Source organism: Oncorhynchus keta, chromosome 24, assembly GCF_023373465.1.
Source record: "Oncorhynchus keta strain PuntledgeMale-10-30-2019 chromosome 24, Oket_V2, whole genome shotgun sequence".
Taxonomy (NCBI): domain Eukaryota; kingdom Metazoa; phylum Chordata; class Actinopteri; order Salmoniformes; family Salmonidae; genus Oncorhynchus; species Oncorhynchus keta.
In genome coordinates this window covers 6,807,093-6,825,956 of record NC_068444.1, presented here as the reverse complement: position 1 = coordinate 6,825,956, position 18,864 = coordinate 6,807,093, and the positions used below count along the sequence as shown (strand labels likewise).

The window sequence follows — 18,864 nt, the reverse complement described above, 5'->3', positions numbered from 1 at the left end:
AAGAAAAAAAATCACACTAAATTGATAAAATAGTAAAACCAGTATTTTAATAACCTGATTTTCAAAATATTTAAATTTAATTTAGAAATATTTAATTCTCTATTTTTCTCTGTAAAATGTTCAATATTGATGGTTTGAATAAGAAACTTGATTGATTGAATTACTTTGTTTATTTAATGAATTGTATTAATGTCTAAAAATGTGGCTTCAGCTATCTTTAATTTGGCCTGGTGGAGGACGGCAGGTTACAATGCATTACAGCTGTATAGCACATTAGACTGTTTTTTGGGGGGGGCCAGATAGATGTCAATGTTTGGCCTCTTGAAAGGTTTGAGCTTCCCCCCCTCTTGCAGGCTATGCATCTCAAATACTCTAGGCTTTTTTTCCCCTAAAGCACTTATCCATTACCCACATGGGGGGGTCCTTTTGTAGCTCAGTTGGCACATGCAACTTTAAAATGAAGATGGTGTCAATGCCACAGAGCGATGAGACTGACCTCTATTTACAAAAGTATGCCGAACATCTCATTTACCCCCCACCCCCACCCATTGCTGCTATAACAGCCTCCTCTCTTCTGGGAAGGCTTTCCACTAGATGTTGGAACATTGCTGCTATAACAGCCTCCACTCTTCTGGGAAGGCTTTCCACTAGATGTTGGAACATTGCTGCTATAACAGCCTCCACTCTCCTGGGAAGGCTTTCCACTAGATGTTGGAACATTGCTGCTATAACAGCCTCCACTCTTCTGGGAAGGCTTTCCACTAGATGTTGGAACATTGCTGCTATAACAGCCTCCACTCTTCTGGGAAGGCTTTCCACTAGATGTTGGAACATTGCTGCTATAACAGCCTCCACTCTCCTGGGAAGGCTTTCCACTAGATGTTGGAACATTGCTGCTATAACAGCCTCCACTCTTCTGGGAAGGCTTTCCACTAGATGTTGGAACATTGCTGCTATAACAGCCTCCACTCTTCTGGGAAGGCTTTCCACTAGATGTTGGAACATTGCTGCTATAACAGCCTCCACTCTTCTGGGAAGGCTTTACACTAGATGTTGGAACATTGCTGCTATAACAGCCTCCGCTCTTATGGGAAGGCTTTCCACTAGATGTTGGAACATTGCTGCTTGTATGCTGCTGCTCGGCCATGGAAACCCATTACATGAAGCTCCCGATGAACGGTTCATGTGCTGATTACGTTGCTTCCAGAGGCAGTTTGGAACTAGTGACCGAAGACATGATTTCTACGCGCTTCAGCACTCGGCGTTCCCGTTCTGGGAGCTTGTGTGTCCTACCACTTTGCGGCTGAGTCGTTGTTGCTCCTAGACCTGTCCACTTCACACTAACAGCACTTACAGTTGACCCGGGGTCAGCTCCAGCAGGGCAGAAATTTGACAAAATTACCTGTGCAACATTGAAAGTCACTGAGCTCTTCAGTCAAGCCATTCTACTGCCAATGTTTGTCTATGGAGATTGCATGGCTGTGTGGTTTTGTTATTGTTTATTCATGCATGATTTAAAACCCAATAGGCTAATTTTTTTTTTTTTAAACAACTAAACATAAACAAACCTCTTCTCTTCCTCTCCAAGGATCTGCAGCCCGACGACGTTCATCATCTGTTTAGGTCTCTGCTGCCTGAAATGGTCCAATTAGCACTGAGTGTGTCTGAGCTGTGCAACAAGGTAACTACATATACAGTCTGTCTGTCTGTCTGTCTGTCTCTGTCCTGTGTTCCTTCTGAATCATTCACACGACACAGAAGCACAAAACGTGACACAGTATCTAAGCTGAATGCAAAGGTAACATCAGGGTATATACATACAAACACCCTGAGAGTGGGGTTAACATGCTTCTCTCTAAATAGTGAACTACTTTTGACAAGGGCTTAAGTGAAAAGTAGTGCACTATATAGGGATTAGGGTGCTATTTGGGATACTGCCATGGATGGACAATGCAGAACTCTAGCCAGAACATATTCATTAGCCGTCCGGAACCAGTCAGCCAATCAGTCAATAATCACATTGCTCCCTAGTGGGACCTGTCAGCCAATCAGTCAATAATCACATTGCTCCCTAGTGGGACCTGTCAGCCAATCAGTCAATAATCACATTGCTCCCTAGTGGGACCTGTCAGCCAATCAGTCAATAATCACATTGCTCCCTAGTGGGACCTGTCAGCCAATCAGTCAATAATCACATTGCTCCCTAGTGGGACCTGTCAGCCAATCAGTCAATAATCACATTGCTCCCTAGTGGGACCTGTCAGCCAATCAGTCAATAATCACATTGCTCCCTAGTGGGACCTGTCAGCCAATCAGTCAATAATCACATTGCTCCCTAGTGGGACCTGTCAGCCAATCAGTCAATAATCACATTGCTCCCTAGTGGGACCTGTCAGCCAATCAGTCAATAATCACATTGCTCCCTAGTGGGACCTGTCAGCCAATCAGTCAATAATCACATTGCTCCCTAGTGGGACCTGTCAGCCAATCAGTCAATAATCACATTGCTCCCTAGTGGGACCTGTCAGCAAATCAGTCAATAATCACATTGCTCCCTAGTGGGAAGTCCAAGATTGAGCTCTGGGAATTTGCACCCCAAAAAAATTAAAACAAGCCTTTGGACTGAAATGTGCTTTTTAAAAGTAATATAGCTAATAAGTAATAGTAATATAGCTAATAAGTAATAGTAATATAGCTAATAAGTAATAGTAATATAGCTAATAAGTAATATAGCTAATAAGTAATATAGCTAATAAGTAATATAGCTAATAAGTAATATAGCTAATAAGTAATATAGCTAATAGTAATATAGCTAATAAGTAATATAGCTAATAGTAATATAGCTAATAGTAATATAGCTAATAAGTAATATAGCTAATAAGTAATATAGCTAATAGTAATATAGCTAATAGTAATATAGCTAATAAGTAATATAGCTAATAAGTAATATAGCTAATAAGTAATAGTAATATAGCTAATAAGTAATAGTAATATAGCTAATAGTAATATAGCTAATAGTAATATAGCTAATAGTAATAGTAATATAGCTAATAGTAATATAGCTAATAGTAATATAGCTAATAGTAATATAGCTAATAAGTAATAGTAATATAGCTAATAGTAATATAGCTAATAGTAATATAGCTAATAGTAATATAGCTAATAAGTAATATAGCTAATAAGTAATATAGCTAATAAGTAATATAGCTAATAAGTAATATAGCTAATAGTAATATAGCTAATAGTAATATAGCTAATAAGTAATATAGCTAATAAGTAATATAGCTAATAGTAATATAGCTAATAGTAATAGTAATATAGCTAATAAGTAATATAGCTAATAAGTAATATAGCTAATAAGTAATAGTAATATAGCTAATAAGTAATAGTAATATAGCTAATAGTAATATAGCTAATAGTAATATAGCTAATAGTAATATAGCTAATAGTAATAGTAATATAGCTAATAGTAATATAGCTAATAGTAATATAGCTAATAGTAATATAGCTAATAAGTAATAGTAATATAGCTAATAGTAATATAGCTAATAGTAATATAGCTAATAGTAATATAGCTAATAGTAATATAGCTAATAGTAATATAGCTAATAGTAATATAGCTAATAGTAATATAGCTAATAGTAATATAGCAGGGATAATTTCACATCTGATTTGTTTGATGCTTTTAAATGCATAATTAAAATGTGTGTGTGTGTGTGTGTGTGTGTGTGTGTGTGTGTGTGTGTGTGTGTGTATACACACACACACATTTCAATTATGCAAAAAACAAGTATAGTATATACATACATGCATACATACGTACGCACGCACACACACACAGTGGGGAGAACAAGTATTTGATAAACTGCCGATTTTGCAGGTTTTCCTACTTACAAAGCATGTAGAGGTCCGTAATTTTTATCATAGGTAGTACTGTGAGAGACGGAATCTAAAACAAAAATCCAGAAAATCACATTGTATGATTTTTAAGGAATTAATTTGCATTTTATTGCATGACATACAGTAGGGCAAAAAAGTATTTAGTCAGCCACCAATTGTGCAAGTTCTCCCACTTAAAATGATGAGAGAGGCCTGTAATTTTCATCATAGGTACACTTCAACTATGACAGACAAAATGAGAAGAAAAAAAATCCAGAAAATCACATTGTAGGATTTTTAATGAATTTATTTGCAAATGATGGTGAAAACATACACTATGTACATTTGAAGTCGGAAGTTTCCATTCACTTATGTTGGAGTCATTAACTTGTTTTTCAACACCTCCACAAATGTCTTGTTAACAAACCTATAGTTTTGGCAAGTCAGTTAGGATATCTACTTTGCATGTCACAAGTCATTTTTACAACAATTGTTTACAGACAGATTATTTCACTTATAATTCACTGTATCACAATTCCAGTGGGCCAGAAGTTTACATACACTAAGTTGACTGTGCCTTTTTAAACAGCTTGGAAAATTCCAGAAAATTATGTCATGGCTTTAGAAGCTTCTGATGGGCTAATTGACATAATATGAGTCAATTGGAGGTGTACCTGTGGATGTATTTCAACGACCTACCTTCAAACTCAGTGCCTCTTTGCTTGACATCATGGGAAAATCAAAAGAACTCTGCCAAGACCTCATAAAAGTCTTGTTCAAACTTGGGAGCAATTTTCAAACGCCTGAAGGTACCACGTTCATCTGTACAAACAATAGTATGCAAGTATAAACACCATGGGACCACGCAGCCGTCATACCGCTCAGGAAGGAGACAAGTTCTGTCTCCTAGAGATAAACGTACTTTGGTTCGAAAAGTGTATTCATTTGGGGTCTATCGCATCCAACAACTGTCCCAGACTATGTTTGGAATATTTATTTCTCACACAGAATAGGTCTACTTTTGTTCTGTGCTGTTGCTGTTTGTCTACTCATCTTGTTGGCTGGCGAAAAGTACATGTAGACGGTTCTTCCGATAGCTTCAATATGCACCTCGGAATTGGAAAAGGACGAGCACAGTTGCATCCCCCGATGTGTCTCTGTCTTCACTTGTAGCCTGTGAGAAAGACCCGATCACGTGACGAAGCGCGCAGCACTCAGGGAGAAGCGCACAACGGCCACTGACCAACGAAAGGCATGGATAAAAAACATTTTTTAGGGTGCGTTATGACCACGCAAAGGGGATGCCTCCGTGAAATCCTAAAGCATTATCAAGTGCTTGTCAAATTGCGACTGAGTGACTGATGTAGTGTGTACAGCCTGCGCAAAAAAACAAAAAAAACAAAAACAATGCAGAGCTCATGCCTTTTCAAGCGACTTTTTTCAAATCATCATAAGAGTTGCCTCATGCTTCCTTACAATGTATTAAACATCAAAACATACAGGCCAACGTTTGTAGAACTAAAAGTTACATTAATAACTCTAAATTAAGAACACCTTTATTTAACCGGGTAGGCTAGTTGAGAACACCTTTATTTAACCAGGTAGGCTAGTTGACAACACCTTTATTTAACCAGGTAGGCTAGTTGAAAACACCTTTATTTAACCAGGTAGGCTAGTTGAGAACACCTTTATTTAACCAGGTAGGCTAGTTGAGAACACCTTTATTTAACCAGGTAGGCCAGTTGAGAACACCTTTATTTAACCAGGTAGGCCAGTTGAGAACACCTTTATTTAACCAGGTAGGCCAGTTGAGAACACCTTTATTTAACCAGGTAGGCCAGTTGAGAACACTTATTTAACCAGGTAGGCCAGTTGAGAACACCTTTATTTAACCAGGTAGGCCAGTTGAGAACACCTTTATTTAACCAGGTAGGCTAGTTGAGAACACCTTTATTTAACCAGGTAGGCTAGTTGAGAACACCTTTATTTAACCAGGTAGGCCAGTTGAGAACACCTTTATTTAACCAGGTAGGCCAGTTGAGAACACTTTTATTTAACCAGGTAGGCCAGTTGAGAACACCTTTATTTAACCAGGTAGGCCAGTTGAGAACACCTTTATTTAACCAGGTAGGCTAGTTGAGAACACCTTTATTTAACCAGGTAGGCTAGTTGAGAACACCTTTATTTAACCAGGTAGGCCAGTTGAGAACACCTTTATTTAACCAGGTAGGCCAGTTGAGAACACTTTTATTTAACCAGGTAGGCCAGTTGAGAACAAGTTCTCATTTACTATTGCGACCTGGCCAAGATAAAGCAAAGCAGTTCGACAGATACAACGACACAGAGTTACACATGGAATAAAACATACAGTCAATAATACAGTAGAAATAAGTCTATATAGAATGTGAGTAAATGAGGTGAGATAAGGGAGGTAAAGGCAAAAAAAAGGCCATGGTGGCAAAGTAAATACAATATAGCAAGTAAAACACTGGAATGGTAGTTTTGCAGTGGAAGAAAGTGCAAAGTATAAGAAAAAAAATGGGGTGCAAAGGAGCAAAATAAATAAATAAAATAAATACAGTTGGGAAAGAGGTAGTTGTTTGGGCTAAATTATAGGTGGGCTATGTACAGGTGCAGTAATCTGTGAGATGACTCCCTCAAATCATTTGGAGAAAATACCCTTTCTATTTTATTCAGCTTTGTTCAATTATATTCTTCGTACTATAAAATAAGGCCACAGAATTCTAAGCAAATCTTGTCTCTATATTACATGGGTTTTGTTAGACTTTTTTTAAATGTAGAAGTTCCAAAGGTCTGCATCAGTGTGGAAGCCAGGAGATGATAAATGTTTTTATTTATTTTTGTTATGTTAATTAATGTTCAATTTGCCCATAAGACCTACAGTTATTGCTTGACAAATCACCGGTTGACACAATTTCGTGACCGCCACAACCCTAACATAACTGTAGAGCATGAATCACATGTTAAGACAAGGTCATTAATAGTTAGCAGATATCTAGCTGGCAGACATTTTAGTTGTGAATTCCGTACTGTAACTAGATCACGTTACACGTGCGCGTGCTGCACAACAAGGCTCTGGTCTCTCGTCGTTGTGTGTAAACAAACACCATGTGACGTGAGACTGGGGATTTGCCTGTGAGCTTCATAATGAACAATAATGTGACAGATGTAATGAACAATGCAATCTGCTTTTATCTCCTAACGGTATTGCACAAGTTTGACTGCAGGGATTTACTTTAAGTTGCTACAAATATTAAAATATATTTATAAAAAATAAACTTTCAATAAATAGTTTCAACGGTATTGACGATATTGGGAAAAACCAGCATGTGGCTTTTTCCCCAAATACCTCAGTATGCGGTGTATACCTCACAAGCCTTAGGCTACATGTTCAAATGTTAAAGACCATTCCCTGACATGAGCATCAGTGAACCTCCCCAAAACATAGAAAGACAACTAGATTCCACAGCACAAACAGATTCCGAGCCCCCGGATTAGAGCTAACTTGGCCATAAAGAGTCAGCTAGTCTGAGATGAGATTGAGCCTCTTGAAATCTATTGGTTTTCTGTGAGGTGCTGCCGGAGGAGCCTGGACCAGAGATTAATAGGAAGACCCAAGCCGAATGGGCTCAGTCCCCATTACATTCTCTCACACTAACACTCACTCACTCACTCACTCACTCACTCACTCACTCACTCACTCCAAATTGGGAACTTTGTCTTCTTCCAAAATGGCACCCTGTTTGTCTTCTTCCAAAATGGCTCCCTGTTTGTCTTCTTCCAAAATGGCTCCCTGTTTGTCTTCTTCCAAAATGGCACCCTGTTTGTCTGCTTCCAAAATGGCACCCTATTTGAAATATCAGTGTTTCCCAACTCCACTCCTCCAGTACTCCCAAACAGTACACATTTTATTGTAACCCCAGACAAACATACCAGATTCAACTTGCCAACTAACTGAGCTTGTCCGGAGCTACAATAAAATGTGTGCTGTTTGAGAGGACTGGAGTTTTGAAACACTGCCCTATATAGTGCACTACTGTTGACCAGAGCCCTATATAGTGCACTACTGTTGACCAGAGCCCTATATAGTGCACTACTGTTGACCAGAGCCCTATATAGTACACTACTGTTGACCAGAGCCCTATATAGTACACTACTGTTGACCAGAGTCCTATATAGTGCACTACTGTTGACCAGAGCCCTATATAGTGCACTACTGTTGACCAGAACCCTATATAGTGCACTACTGTTGACCAGAGCCATAGGATGCCATTTCAAACGCACCTTTGTATTTTCCCAAGTCTGTCTTGCTCCTTAAGGAATGAATGAACCAATCAATCGCCATGTTTTAAGGAACAGGCACCAACCCTGGTGTTTTTGGATTCACAGACGAGGGCTTTAAATGGCCAACATCATCATGTTGACCTCCTTCAATCACCGCTTTGCCCGTTTACTCCACTACTGCTATTTTACTCCTACTCCCATTTTACTCCACTACTGCTATTTTACTCCACTACTGCTATTTTACTCCACTACTCCTATTTTACTCCACTAGTGCTATTTTACTCCACTACTCCTATTTTACTCCACTACTCCTATTTTACTCCACTACTGCTATTTTACTCCACTACTGCTAATTTACTCCACTACTATTTTACTCCACTACTGCTATTTTACTCCACTACTGCTATTTTACTCCACTACTCCTATTTTACTCCACTACTCCTATTTTACTCCACTACTGCTATTTTACTCCACTACTGCTATTTTACTCCACTACTCCTATTTTACTCCACTACTGCTATTTTACTCCACTACTGCTATTTTACTCCACTACTGCTATTTTACTCCACTACTGCTATTTTACTCCACTACTGCTATTTTACTCCACTACTGCTATTTTACTCCACTACTCATATTTTACTCCTACTCATATTTTACTCCAACTCATATTTTACTCCACTACTGCTATTTTACTCCACTACTGCTATTTTACTCCACGTTTACTCCACTACTCCTATTTTACTCCACTACTGCTATTTTACTCCACTACTCCACGTTTACTCCACTACTCCACGTTTACTCCACTACTCCACGTTTACTCCACTAAGAAGTCAAGCAACTGTAAGTCTCTCTGGACAAGAGTGTCTGTTAAATGACTCAAAAATGCAAGTCAAGAAATCGTTTGTCTTTTCCCCCAGCCCATCCCTCTGCTGAAGGAAGGGGTGAACCACTCCATCACCCTGTCTCAGATGCAGGTGGCTTCCCTATTGGCCAATGCCTTCTTCTGTACCTTTCCCCGACGCAACTCCAGGAAGTCAGAATATTTCAACTACCCTGACATCAACTTCTACAGGTACGACTTACTATGTTTCATATTGTCATATAACATTAGGATATTCCCCTGACATCAACTTCTACAGAAAGGTGTGAGTTTACCCTCCTTCCTCTTTGATCACAAAGGAGGCACATTTTTTTGTCGAATAGTTCATATATATATACATATATAATAAATGCCATTTAGAAGACACTTTTATCCAAAGCGATTTACATTGTGCATACGTTTTATATACCAGGGGTCAAACCCACTATCTTGGCGTTGCTATACCAACCGACAAATGAACACACAACAGTCCAGCATAAATTCAAATGAGCACATCTTTTAAGAGCCACTGTTGGACTTATCTTTATTTCATTACCGGAGTTGTAGCGATGAGACAAGATAGTAGCTACTAAACAATTGGAAACCACGAAATTGGGGAGAAAAAGGGGGTACAAAAAAAATGGACTTGGTCTAATTGTCTGAACAACCAAAAATACAAGAAAATCACTAGTTATTTTGGGTTGTTTATTCAAGAGGTGACAATGACAAAAATGAGTTGGCACTCAGCCTACAAAACTGGAACATTCTGAGGGTCAAAACGCTGCCCAGTTGGTCTGTTTGGTGGCAGTAAAAGGATCCTTTTGGGATTTGACAGAACGTTGTCCTCACAGCAGACTCTCTGGCACTCAGACTTTATCTTGATCTTGACTAACCGGTCTCACAGCGTTCTCGACTGCATCACTTCCTCTATGTCTGGCAAATGCCCCATGTACTGTACCACCACTTTGATTATGAGCCAAATTATACACGAGGTAGCAGACAGTCCGGTTATTCTACAGGGTCACCTTCAGGTGGTCTAAGGTGAAGACATGATATCTCTTACTTCCTTGTTCACTCGCCCTCAATAGTCTTGACTCAGTGAGGCAAGCATTAGTTACCTGAACACTTCTCTGCAGAACAGTGCAGTGCAGTTAATGATTGATATTAAATGTTTATTAGGGTATAAGACATAAGGGTTCATACAAGCATTATAACCGCATTGTAATCCATGACTGTGCATTCTGAAAAGTATGCAGACCCCTGTCTATATAAGGTCACCCAGTTGTAATCCATGACGGTTTGATCCAGTTGAGAGTGCATAAACCATGAGGTCAACGGAAGCCACTCCTCAGTAAAAAGGCACATGACAGCCCGCTTGGAGTTTGCTAAAAAAAGGCACCTAAAGGAATCTCAGACCATGAGAAACAAGATTCTCTGGTCTGATGAAACTAAGATTGAAGTTATTGGCCTGCATGCCAAACATCTGGAGGAAACCAGGCACCGTTTGTCGTACCATCCCTACAGTGAAGCATGGCGGGGGCAGCATCATGCTGTGGGATGTTTTTCAGCGGCAGGGACTGAGAGACTAGTCAGGGTTGAGGGAAAGATTAATGGAGCAAAGGACAGAGAGATCCTTGATGAAAACCTGCTCCAGAGCGCTCAGGACCTCAGACTAGGGTGAAGGTTCACCTTCCAACAGGACAACGACCCTAAGCACACAGCCAAGACAACGCAGGAGTGGCTTCGGGACAAGTCTCTGAATGTCCTTGAGTGGCCCAGCCAGAGCCCGGACTTGAACCCAATCGAACATCTCTGAAGAGACCTGAAAATAGCTGTGCAGCAAGGCTCCCCATCTAACCTGACAGAGCTTTAGAGGATCTGCAGAGAAGAATGGGAGAAACTCCCTAAATACAGGTGTGACAAGCTTGTAGCGTCATACCCAAGAAGACTCAGGGCTGTAACTGTTGACAAATGTACAGGCTATATACAGGATGTTACGGTACAGAGTCAATGTGGAGGCTATATACAGGGTGTTACGGTACAGAGTCAATGTGGAGGCTATATACAGGGGGTACTGGTACAGAGTCAATGTGGAGGCTATATACAGGGGGTACCGGTACAGAGTCAATGTGGAGGCTATATACAGGGGGTACCGGTACAGAGTCAATGTGGAGGCTATATACAGGGGGTACCGATACAGAGTCAATGTGGAGGCTATATACAGGATGTTACGGTACAGAGTCAATGTGGAGGCTATATACAGGATGTTACGGTACAGAGTCAATGTGGAGGCTATATACAGGGGGTACTGGTACAGAGTCAATGTGGAGGCTATATACAGGGTGTTACGGTACAGAGTCAATGTGGAGGCTATATACAGGGTGTTACGGTACAGAGTCAATGTGGAGGCTATATACAGGGTGTCACGGTACAGAGTCAATGTGGAGGCTATATACAGGGGGTACCAGTACAGAGTCAATGTGGAGGCTATATACAGGGGGTACCGGTACAGAGTCAATGTGGAGGCTATATACAGGGTGTTACGGTACAGAGTCAATGTGGAGGCTATATACAGGGTGTTACGGTACAGAGTCAATGTGGAGGCTATATACAGGGGTGTCACGGTACAAGTCAATGTGGAGGCTATATACAGGGGGTACCAGTACAGAGTCAATGTGGAGGCTATATACAGGGGGTACCAGTACAGAGTCAATGTGGAGGCTATATACAGGGGGTACCAGTACAGAGTCAATGTGGAGGCTATATACAGGGTGTTACCAGTACAGAGTCAATGTGGAGGCTATATACAGGGTGTTACGGTACAGAGAGTCAATGTGGAGGCTATATACAGGGTGTCACGGTACAGAGTCAATGTGGAGGCTATATACAGGGGGTACCAGTACAGAGTCAATGTGGAGGCTATATACAGGGGGTACCAGTACAGAGTCAATGTGGAGGCTATATACAGGGGTACCAGTACAGAGTCAATGTTGGAGGCTATATACAGGGGGTACCAGTACAGAGTCAATGTGGAGGCTATATACAGGATGTTACGGTACAGACAGAGTCAATGTGGAGGCTATATACAGGGGGTACCGGTACAGAGTCAATGTGGAGGCTATATACAGGAGGTACCGGTACAGAGTCAATGTGGAGGCTATATACAGGGGGTACCAGTACAGAGTCAATGTGGAGGCTATATACAGGGGGTACTGGTACAGAGTCAATGTGGAGGCTATATACAGGAGGTACCGGTACAGAGTCAATGTGGAGGCTATATACAGGGAGTACCAGTACAGAGTCAATGTTGGAGGCTATATACAGGGGGTACCAGTACAGAGTCAATGTGGAGGCTATATACAGGGGGGTACCAGTACAGAGTCAATGTGGAGGCTATATACAGGGGGTACCAGTACAGAGTCAATGTTGGAGGCTATATACAGGGGGTACCAGTACAGAGTCAATGTGGAGGCTGTATACAGGGGGTACCGGTACAGAGTCAATGTGGAGGCTATATACAGGGTATTACGGTACAGAGTCAATGTGGAGGCTATATACAGGTGGTACCGGTACAGAGTCAATGTGGAGGCTATATACAGGGGGTACCAGTACACAGTCAATGTGGAGGCTTCCTGATTTCAAACCCAACCTCCCCAAGGTCTGTCCTTGGAGAAGATCTGATAACAGAATTGTTGTTGCCAGTGGTGGTGCGGTTTTTACTCCCTAATAGAGGAGCTTTTACTTCTACCGGTGACTTTATAGGATTAAAGTAATGTAATACTAGCGCCTCACTCTCTAATTCCTGAACGGAGAAGACTGGAGCTGCGGCTCTGTACACACTCCCCATCTCTGTCTGCATCACACTTCTTTTTGCATTCCAAATGGTACCCACCTCTCCCAGTACCCTTTTATAGTGCACTACGTTTAACCAGAGCCCTATGGGCCCTAAAGGGCACCGTTTGGGACCCAGATAGTGTGATTATCTAAGTGGAGAAGGGAAAATGAGATTAACATTGTCTCAGATGGCCATCTGTAGCTACAGCCCTTTTACTAAAATACAGGAGGATTATAGTGGCTCTAACTACAGCCCTTCAATATTTAATTCAGCCAGTCAGATAAGGATTTCCTGAATGAAAAGAGAACCAGGAAGTCCTCTACTTTGGATCTGAGATGGACGCTTAGCTAGCTAACAGTAAAAGCGTTTGGAAATGATCTGAAACCCGGGCGATGGTGTGTGTTGGTGGACAAGCGTTCCCGGGTAAAAGACCACCGAGGCGGACTGTAACTACAGTCCTTTACTGAAACACAGGAGGATTATAGTGACTGTAACTACAGCCCTTTACTGAACCACAGGAGGATTATAGTGGCTATAACTACAGTAACAGTAAAAGACCACCGAGACGGACTGTAACTACAGCCCTTTACTGAAACACAGGAGGATTATAGTGGCTGTAACTACAGTCCTTTACTGAAACACAGGAGGATTATAGTGGCTGTAACTACAGTCCTTTACTGAAACACAGGAGGATTATAGTGGCTGTAACTACAGCCCTTTACTGAAACACAGGAGGATTATAGTGACTGTAACTACAGCCCTTTACTGAAACACAGGAGGATTATAGTGGCTGTAACTACAGTCCTTTACTGAAACACATGAGGATTATAGTGGCTGTAACTACAGCCCTTTACTGAACCACAGGAGGATTATAGTGGCTGTAACTACAGCCCTTTACTGAAACACAGGAGGATTATAGTGACTGTAACTACAGCCCTTTACTGAAACACAGGAGGATTATAGTGGCTGTAACTACAGCCCTTTACTGAAACACAGGAGGATTATAGTGGCTGTAACTACAGCCCTTTACTGAAACACAGGAGGATTATAGTGGCTGTAACTACAGCCCTTTACTGAAACACAGGAGGATTATAGTGGCTGTAACTACAGCCCTTTACTGAAACACAGGAGGATTATAGTGGCTGTAACTACAGTCCTTTACTGAAACACAGGAGGATTATAGTGGCTGTAACTACATTAACAGTAAAAGACCACCGAGACTGACTGTAACCGTGCAGCAGTGAAGGAGATCCTGTTTGTCTGAGCTGGTCAGTCTAGTGGAACTAAGGCTGATTAACCTTGAACGAGTTGCCTGTGGGAGGGAGAGGGTAGACCCCCACCCCCTTAGAGAGGGTAGACCCCCCACCCCCGAGAGAGGGTAGACCCCCCACCCCCGTGTAGGGTAGACCCCCCACCCCGTAGAGAGGGTAGACCCCCCCCCCCCGTGGAGGGTAGACACCCCACCCCCGTGAGAGGGTAGACACCCCACCCCGTAGAGAGGGTAGACACCCCACCCCCGTAGAGAGGGTAGACACCCCACCCCCGTAGAGAGGGTAGACACCCCACCCCCCTAGAGAGGGTAGACACCCCACCCCCGTAGAGAGGGTAGACACCCCACCCCCGTAGAGAGGGTAGACACCCCACCCCCGTAGAGAGGGTAGACACCCCACCCCCGTAGAGAGGGTAGACACCCCACCCCCGTAGAGAGGGTAGACACCCCACCCCCGTAGAGAGGGTAGACACCCCACCCCCGTAGAGAGGGTAAACACCCCACCCCCGTGAGAGGGTAAACACCCCCCCCCGTGAGAGGGTAGACACCCCACCCCGTGGAGAGGGTAAACACCCCACCCCGTGAGAGGGTAGACACCCCACCCCGTAGAGAGGGTAGACACCCCACCCCCGTGGGAGGGTAGACACCCCACCCCGTGAGAGGGTAGACACCCCACCCCCGTAGAGAGGGTAGACACCCCCCCCCGTGGGAGGGTAGACACCCCACCCCCCGTGAGAGGGTAGACACCCCACCCCGTAGAGAGGGTAAACACCCACCCCCGTAGAGAGGGTAAACACCCACCCCCGTAGAGAGGGTAAACACCCACCCCCGTAGAGAGGGTAAACACCCACCCCCGTAGAGAGGGTAAACACCCAACCCCGTAGAGAGGGTAGACCCCCCCCCAACCCCGTAGAGAGGGTAGACCCCCCACCCCGTAGAGAGGGTAGACCCCCCACCCCCGTAGAGAGGGTAGACCCCCCACCCCCGTAGAGAGGGTAGACCCCCCACCCCCGTAGAGAGGGTAGACCCCCCACCCCCGTAGAGAGGGTAGACCCCCCACCCCCGTAGAGAGGGTAGACCCCCCACCCCGTGGAGGGGTAGACCCCCCACCCCGTGGAGGGTAGACCCCCCACCCCGTGGGAGGGGTAGACCCCCCACCCCCCGTGGAGGGTAGACCCCCACCCCCGTGGAGGGTAGACCCCCCACCCCGTGGGAGGGTAGACCCCCACCCCGTGGGAGGGTAGACACCCCACCCCCGTGGAGGGTAGACACCCCACCCCGTGAGAGGGTAGACACCCCACCCCCGTAGAGGGTAGACACCCCACCCCCGTGGGAGGGTAGACACCCCACCCCCGTGAGAGGGTAGACACCCCACCCCGTAGAGAGGGTAGACACCCCACCCCGTAGAGAGGGTAAACACCCACCCCGTAGAGAGGGTAAACACCCCACCCCCCGTAGAGAGGGTAGACCCCCCACCCCCCGTGAGAGGGTAGACCCCCCACCCCCGTGAGAGGGTAGACCCCCCACCCCGTGAGAGGGTAGACCCCCACCCCCGTAGAGAGGGTAGACCCCCCACCCCGTGGAGAGGGTAGACCCCCCCCCCCGTAGAGAGGGTAGACCCCCACCCCCATAGAGGGTAGACCCCCACCCCGTGAGGGTAGACCCCCCACCCCGTAGAGGGTAGACCCCCACCCCGTAGAGAGGGTAGACCCCCACCCCCGTAGAGAGGGTAGACCCCCACCCCCGTAGAGAGGGTAGACCCCCACCCCCGTAGAGAGGGTAGACACCCCCCCCGTAGAGAGGGTAGACACCCACCCCCGTAGAGAGGGTAGACACCCACCCCCGTAGAGAGGGTAGACACCCACCCCCGTAGAGAGGGTAGACACCCACCCCCGTAGAGAGGGTAGACACCCACCCCCGTAGAGAGGGTAGACACCCACCCCCGTAGAGAGGGTAGACACCCACCCCCGTAGAGAGGGTAGACACCCACCCCGTGAGAGAGGGTAGACCCCCACCCCTAGATTTGGTAGACCCCCACCCCCGTAGAGAGGGTAGACCCCCCACCCCTAGAGAGGGTGACCCCCCACCCCCGTGCCCCCACCCCCGTAGAGAGGGTAGACCCCCCACCCCCGTAGAGAGGGTAGACCCCCACCCCCGTAGAGAGGGTAGACCCCCACCCCCGTAGAGAGGGTAGACCCCCCACTCCCGTAGAGAGGGTAGACCCCCACCCCGTAGAGAGGGTAGACCCCCCCCCCTCTGTGAGAGGGTCTGTCCCCCCACCCCTCTCTGAGAGGGTAGACCGCCCACCCCGTGTCTCTAGACCGCCCACCCCGTGGGAGGGTGGACCGCCCACCCCGTGGGAGGGTAGACCTGTCTGTCCCACCCCTGTCCGTGAGAGGGTAGACACCCACCCCGTCACCCACCCCGTGAGAGGGTAGACACCCACCCCGTAGAGGAGGTAGACACCCACCCCTTAGAGAGGGTAGACACCCACCCCGTCAGAGAGGGTAGACACCCACCCCGTAGAGAGGGTAGACACCCACCCCGTAGAGAGGGTAGACACCCACCCCCGTGAGAGGGTAGACACCCACCCCGTAGAGAGGGTAGACACCCACCCCCTAGACACCCACCCCGTGGGGTAGACACCCACCCCCGTAGAGAGGGTAGACACCCACCCCGTGTAGACACCCACCCCCGTGAGAGGGTAGACACCCACCCCCCGTTTTTGAGTAGACACCCACCCCGTGGAGGGAGACACCCACCCCGTGAGGGAGGGTAGACACCCACCCCATTGTTGCAAGGATGTAGACACTTTCCCCGTGAGAGGGTCACCCACCCCCGTTTAGAGAGGGTAGACACCCACCCCGTTAGAGAGGGTAGACACCCACCCCGTGAGATATTGGTAGACACCCACCCCCCCAGTTCAGAGGGGTAGACCACCCCACCCCGTGAGAGGGTAGACCACCCCACCCCCCGTGAGAGGGTAGACCACCCCACCCCGTGAGAGGGTAGACCCCCACCCCCCGTATTAGACCCCCACCCCGTGGGAGGGTAGACCCCCCACCCCGTTTAGGAGGGTAGACACACCCACCCCCAGTTCAAGGGGTAGACACACCCACCCCGTTTAGGAGGGTCAGACACACCCACCCCCCGTTCAGAGGGTAACACACCCACCCCGTTTAGGGTAGACACCCCACCCCGTGAGAGGTAGACACCCCACCCCCGTTTAGAGAGGGTAGACCCACCCACCCCCAGTTCAGAGGGTAGACCCACCCACCCCGTTTAGAGAGGGTAGACACCCCCACCCCGTTCAGAGGGTAGACCCCCACCCCCGTGAGAGGGTGGACCCCCACCCCGTTCAGAGGGTGGACCCCCACCCCGTGAGAGGTTTAGGACCCCCCACCCCCAGTTCAAGGGTAGACCCCCACCCCAGTAGAGAGGGTAGACCCCCCACCCCCGTAGAGAGGTTAACAGGGGGAGGTAACAGGGGGAGGCTTTTAAAAAAATAAAAATAAAAGTGTTCTTGTTTGTCTCGGTAAAGTAGATTTGATGCTGTTTCTGTTGTAAGTTTCTTCATACAAATGAGAGTTCTAGTCTGAACGAAAATGAACTGCACTCTGCAACACTTTTCTCCGAATAGGCAACCGAGCTACGTCACATCACATCTCTGCACGGAACATCTTTGATGGATTGTCGCCATTATATAATTATGTATTCATTTCACCATTCCCCAAAATACCGTATTGGAATTCTATTACTAAAAGCCTGCTCTTACCTGCTCTTACCAACCATTGGCTGGCTAGCTGCCCTGTGAGAGCCCTGTGGGCTAAATAACATGACTCAAGATTTGTTTCTACTAGGCTACAATGACAGAAAAGAAAAATGAGGAATGGACTTAAATGAATGAGTTTCTCTGGGCCTGGAGGGGCTCTCAGCCTCTCAGTGCATCAAGCCTTGTGTCATTAAGCCTTGTCATTCCTTTTGCTCTCATGAAATTTTTCTCTCTCTGTCTCTCTGTCTCTCTGTCTCTCTCTCTCTCTCTGTCTCTCTGTCTCTCTGTCTCTCTGTCTCTCTCTCTGTCTCTCTCTCTGTCTCTCTCTCTGTCTCTCTCTCTGTCTCTCTCTCTCTGTCTCTCTCTCTGTCTCTCTCTCTCTCTCTCTCTCTGTCTCTCTCACTGTCTCTCTCTCTGTCTCTCTCTTCTGTCTCTCTCTCTCTGTCTCTCTCTCTGTCTCTCTCTCTGTCTCTCTCTCTGTCTCTCTCTCTGTCTCTCTCTCTGTCTCTCTCTCTGTCTCTCTGTCTCTCTCTGTCTCTCTCTCTCTGTCTCTGTCTCTCTGTCTCTGTCTCTGTCTCTGTCTCTCTCTCTCTTTGATTGAAATTCCTCTCTCTCTCTCTCAAAGCACAGGAGTTTAGTAGATTTGTTCTTAATGCTGGGTTAGACATTCAGTTCAAATAGCCTCACTAGTGCACCTCTGTAGGCAGTCAGCTTTTGTAGTAGACTGGATGAGATGAATAGCCTCCTGACGTCCCTGCTCCTCTTTTAAAAGGGACATGGGGCCTTGTTAATGTAGCCCTGGGGTTGTGGGAAGGGGGCCATGTTTTTGTTGTTGTTTTTCCTTCTCATTCTCTTCTGTTCGTTTCCTTTTTGTGTAAGTGCTGTGGAGTGGAGGGACACATGAGTGTGACTTTGATGGGACTGAGGCCTGGGGCCAACTGCCA

General features: G+C 45.9%; 1 protein-coding gene across 4 annotated transcripts in view; it reads left to right on the top strand.

The window, feature by feature from the left end:
- LOC118381723 (poly(ADP-ribose) glycohydrolase-like) overlaps positions 1-18,864 on the top strand; it is a 177,978-nt gene that overhangs the window by 28,257 nt on the left and 130,857 nt on the right. For all 4 annotated transcript variants that reach the window (XR_008077883.1, XR_008077884.1, XR_008077882.1 and 1 more), the window contains 2 exons: positions 1,589-1,681; positions 9,102-9,256. Coding sequence is in view for 1 of the 4 variants with exons in the window: in XM_052477575.1 (XP_052333535.1) it covers positions 1,589-1,681; positions 9,102-9,256 (248 nt within the window). In the remaining 3 variants the exon portion in view is untranslated. The remainder of the gene's footprint in view (positions 1-1,588; positions 1,682-9,101; positions 9,257-18,864) is intronic.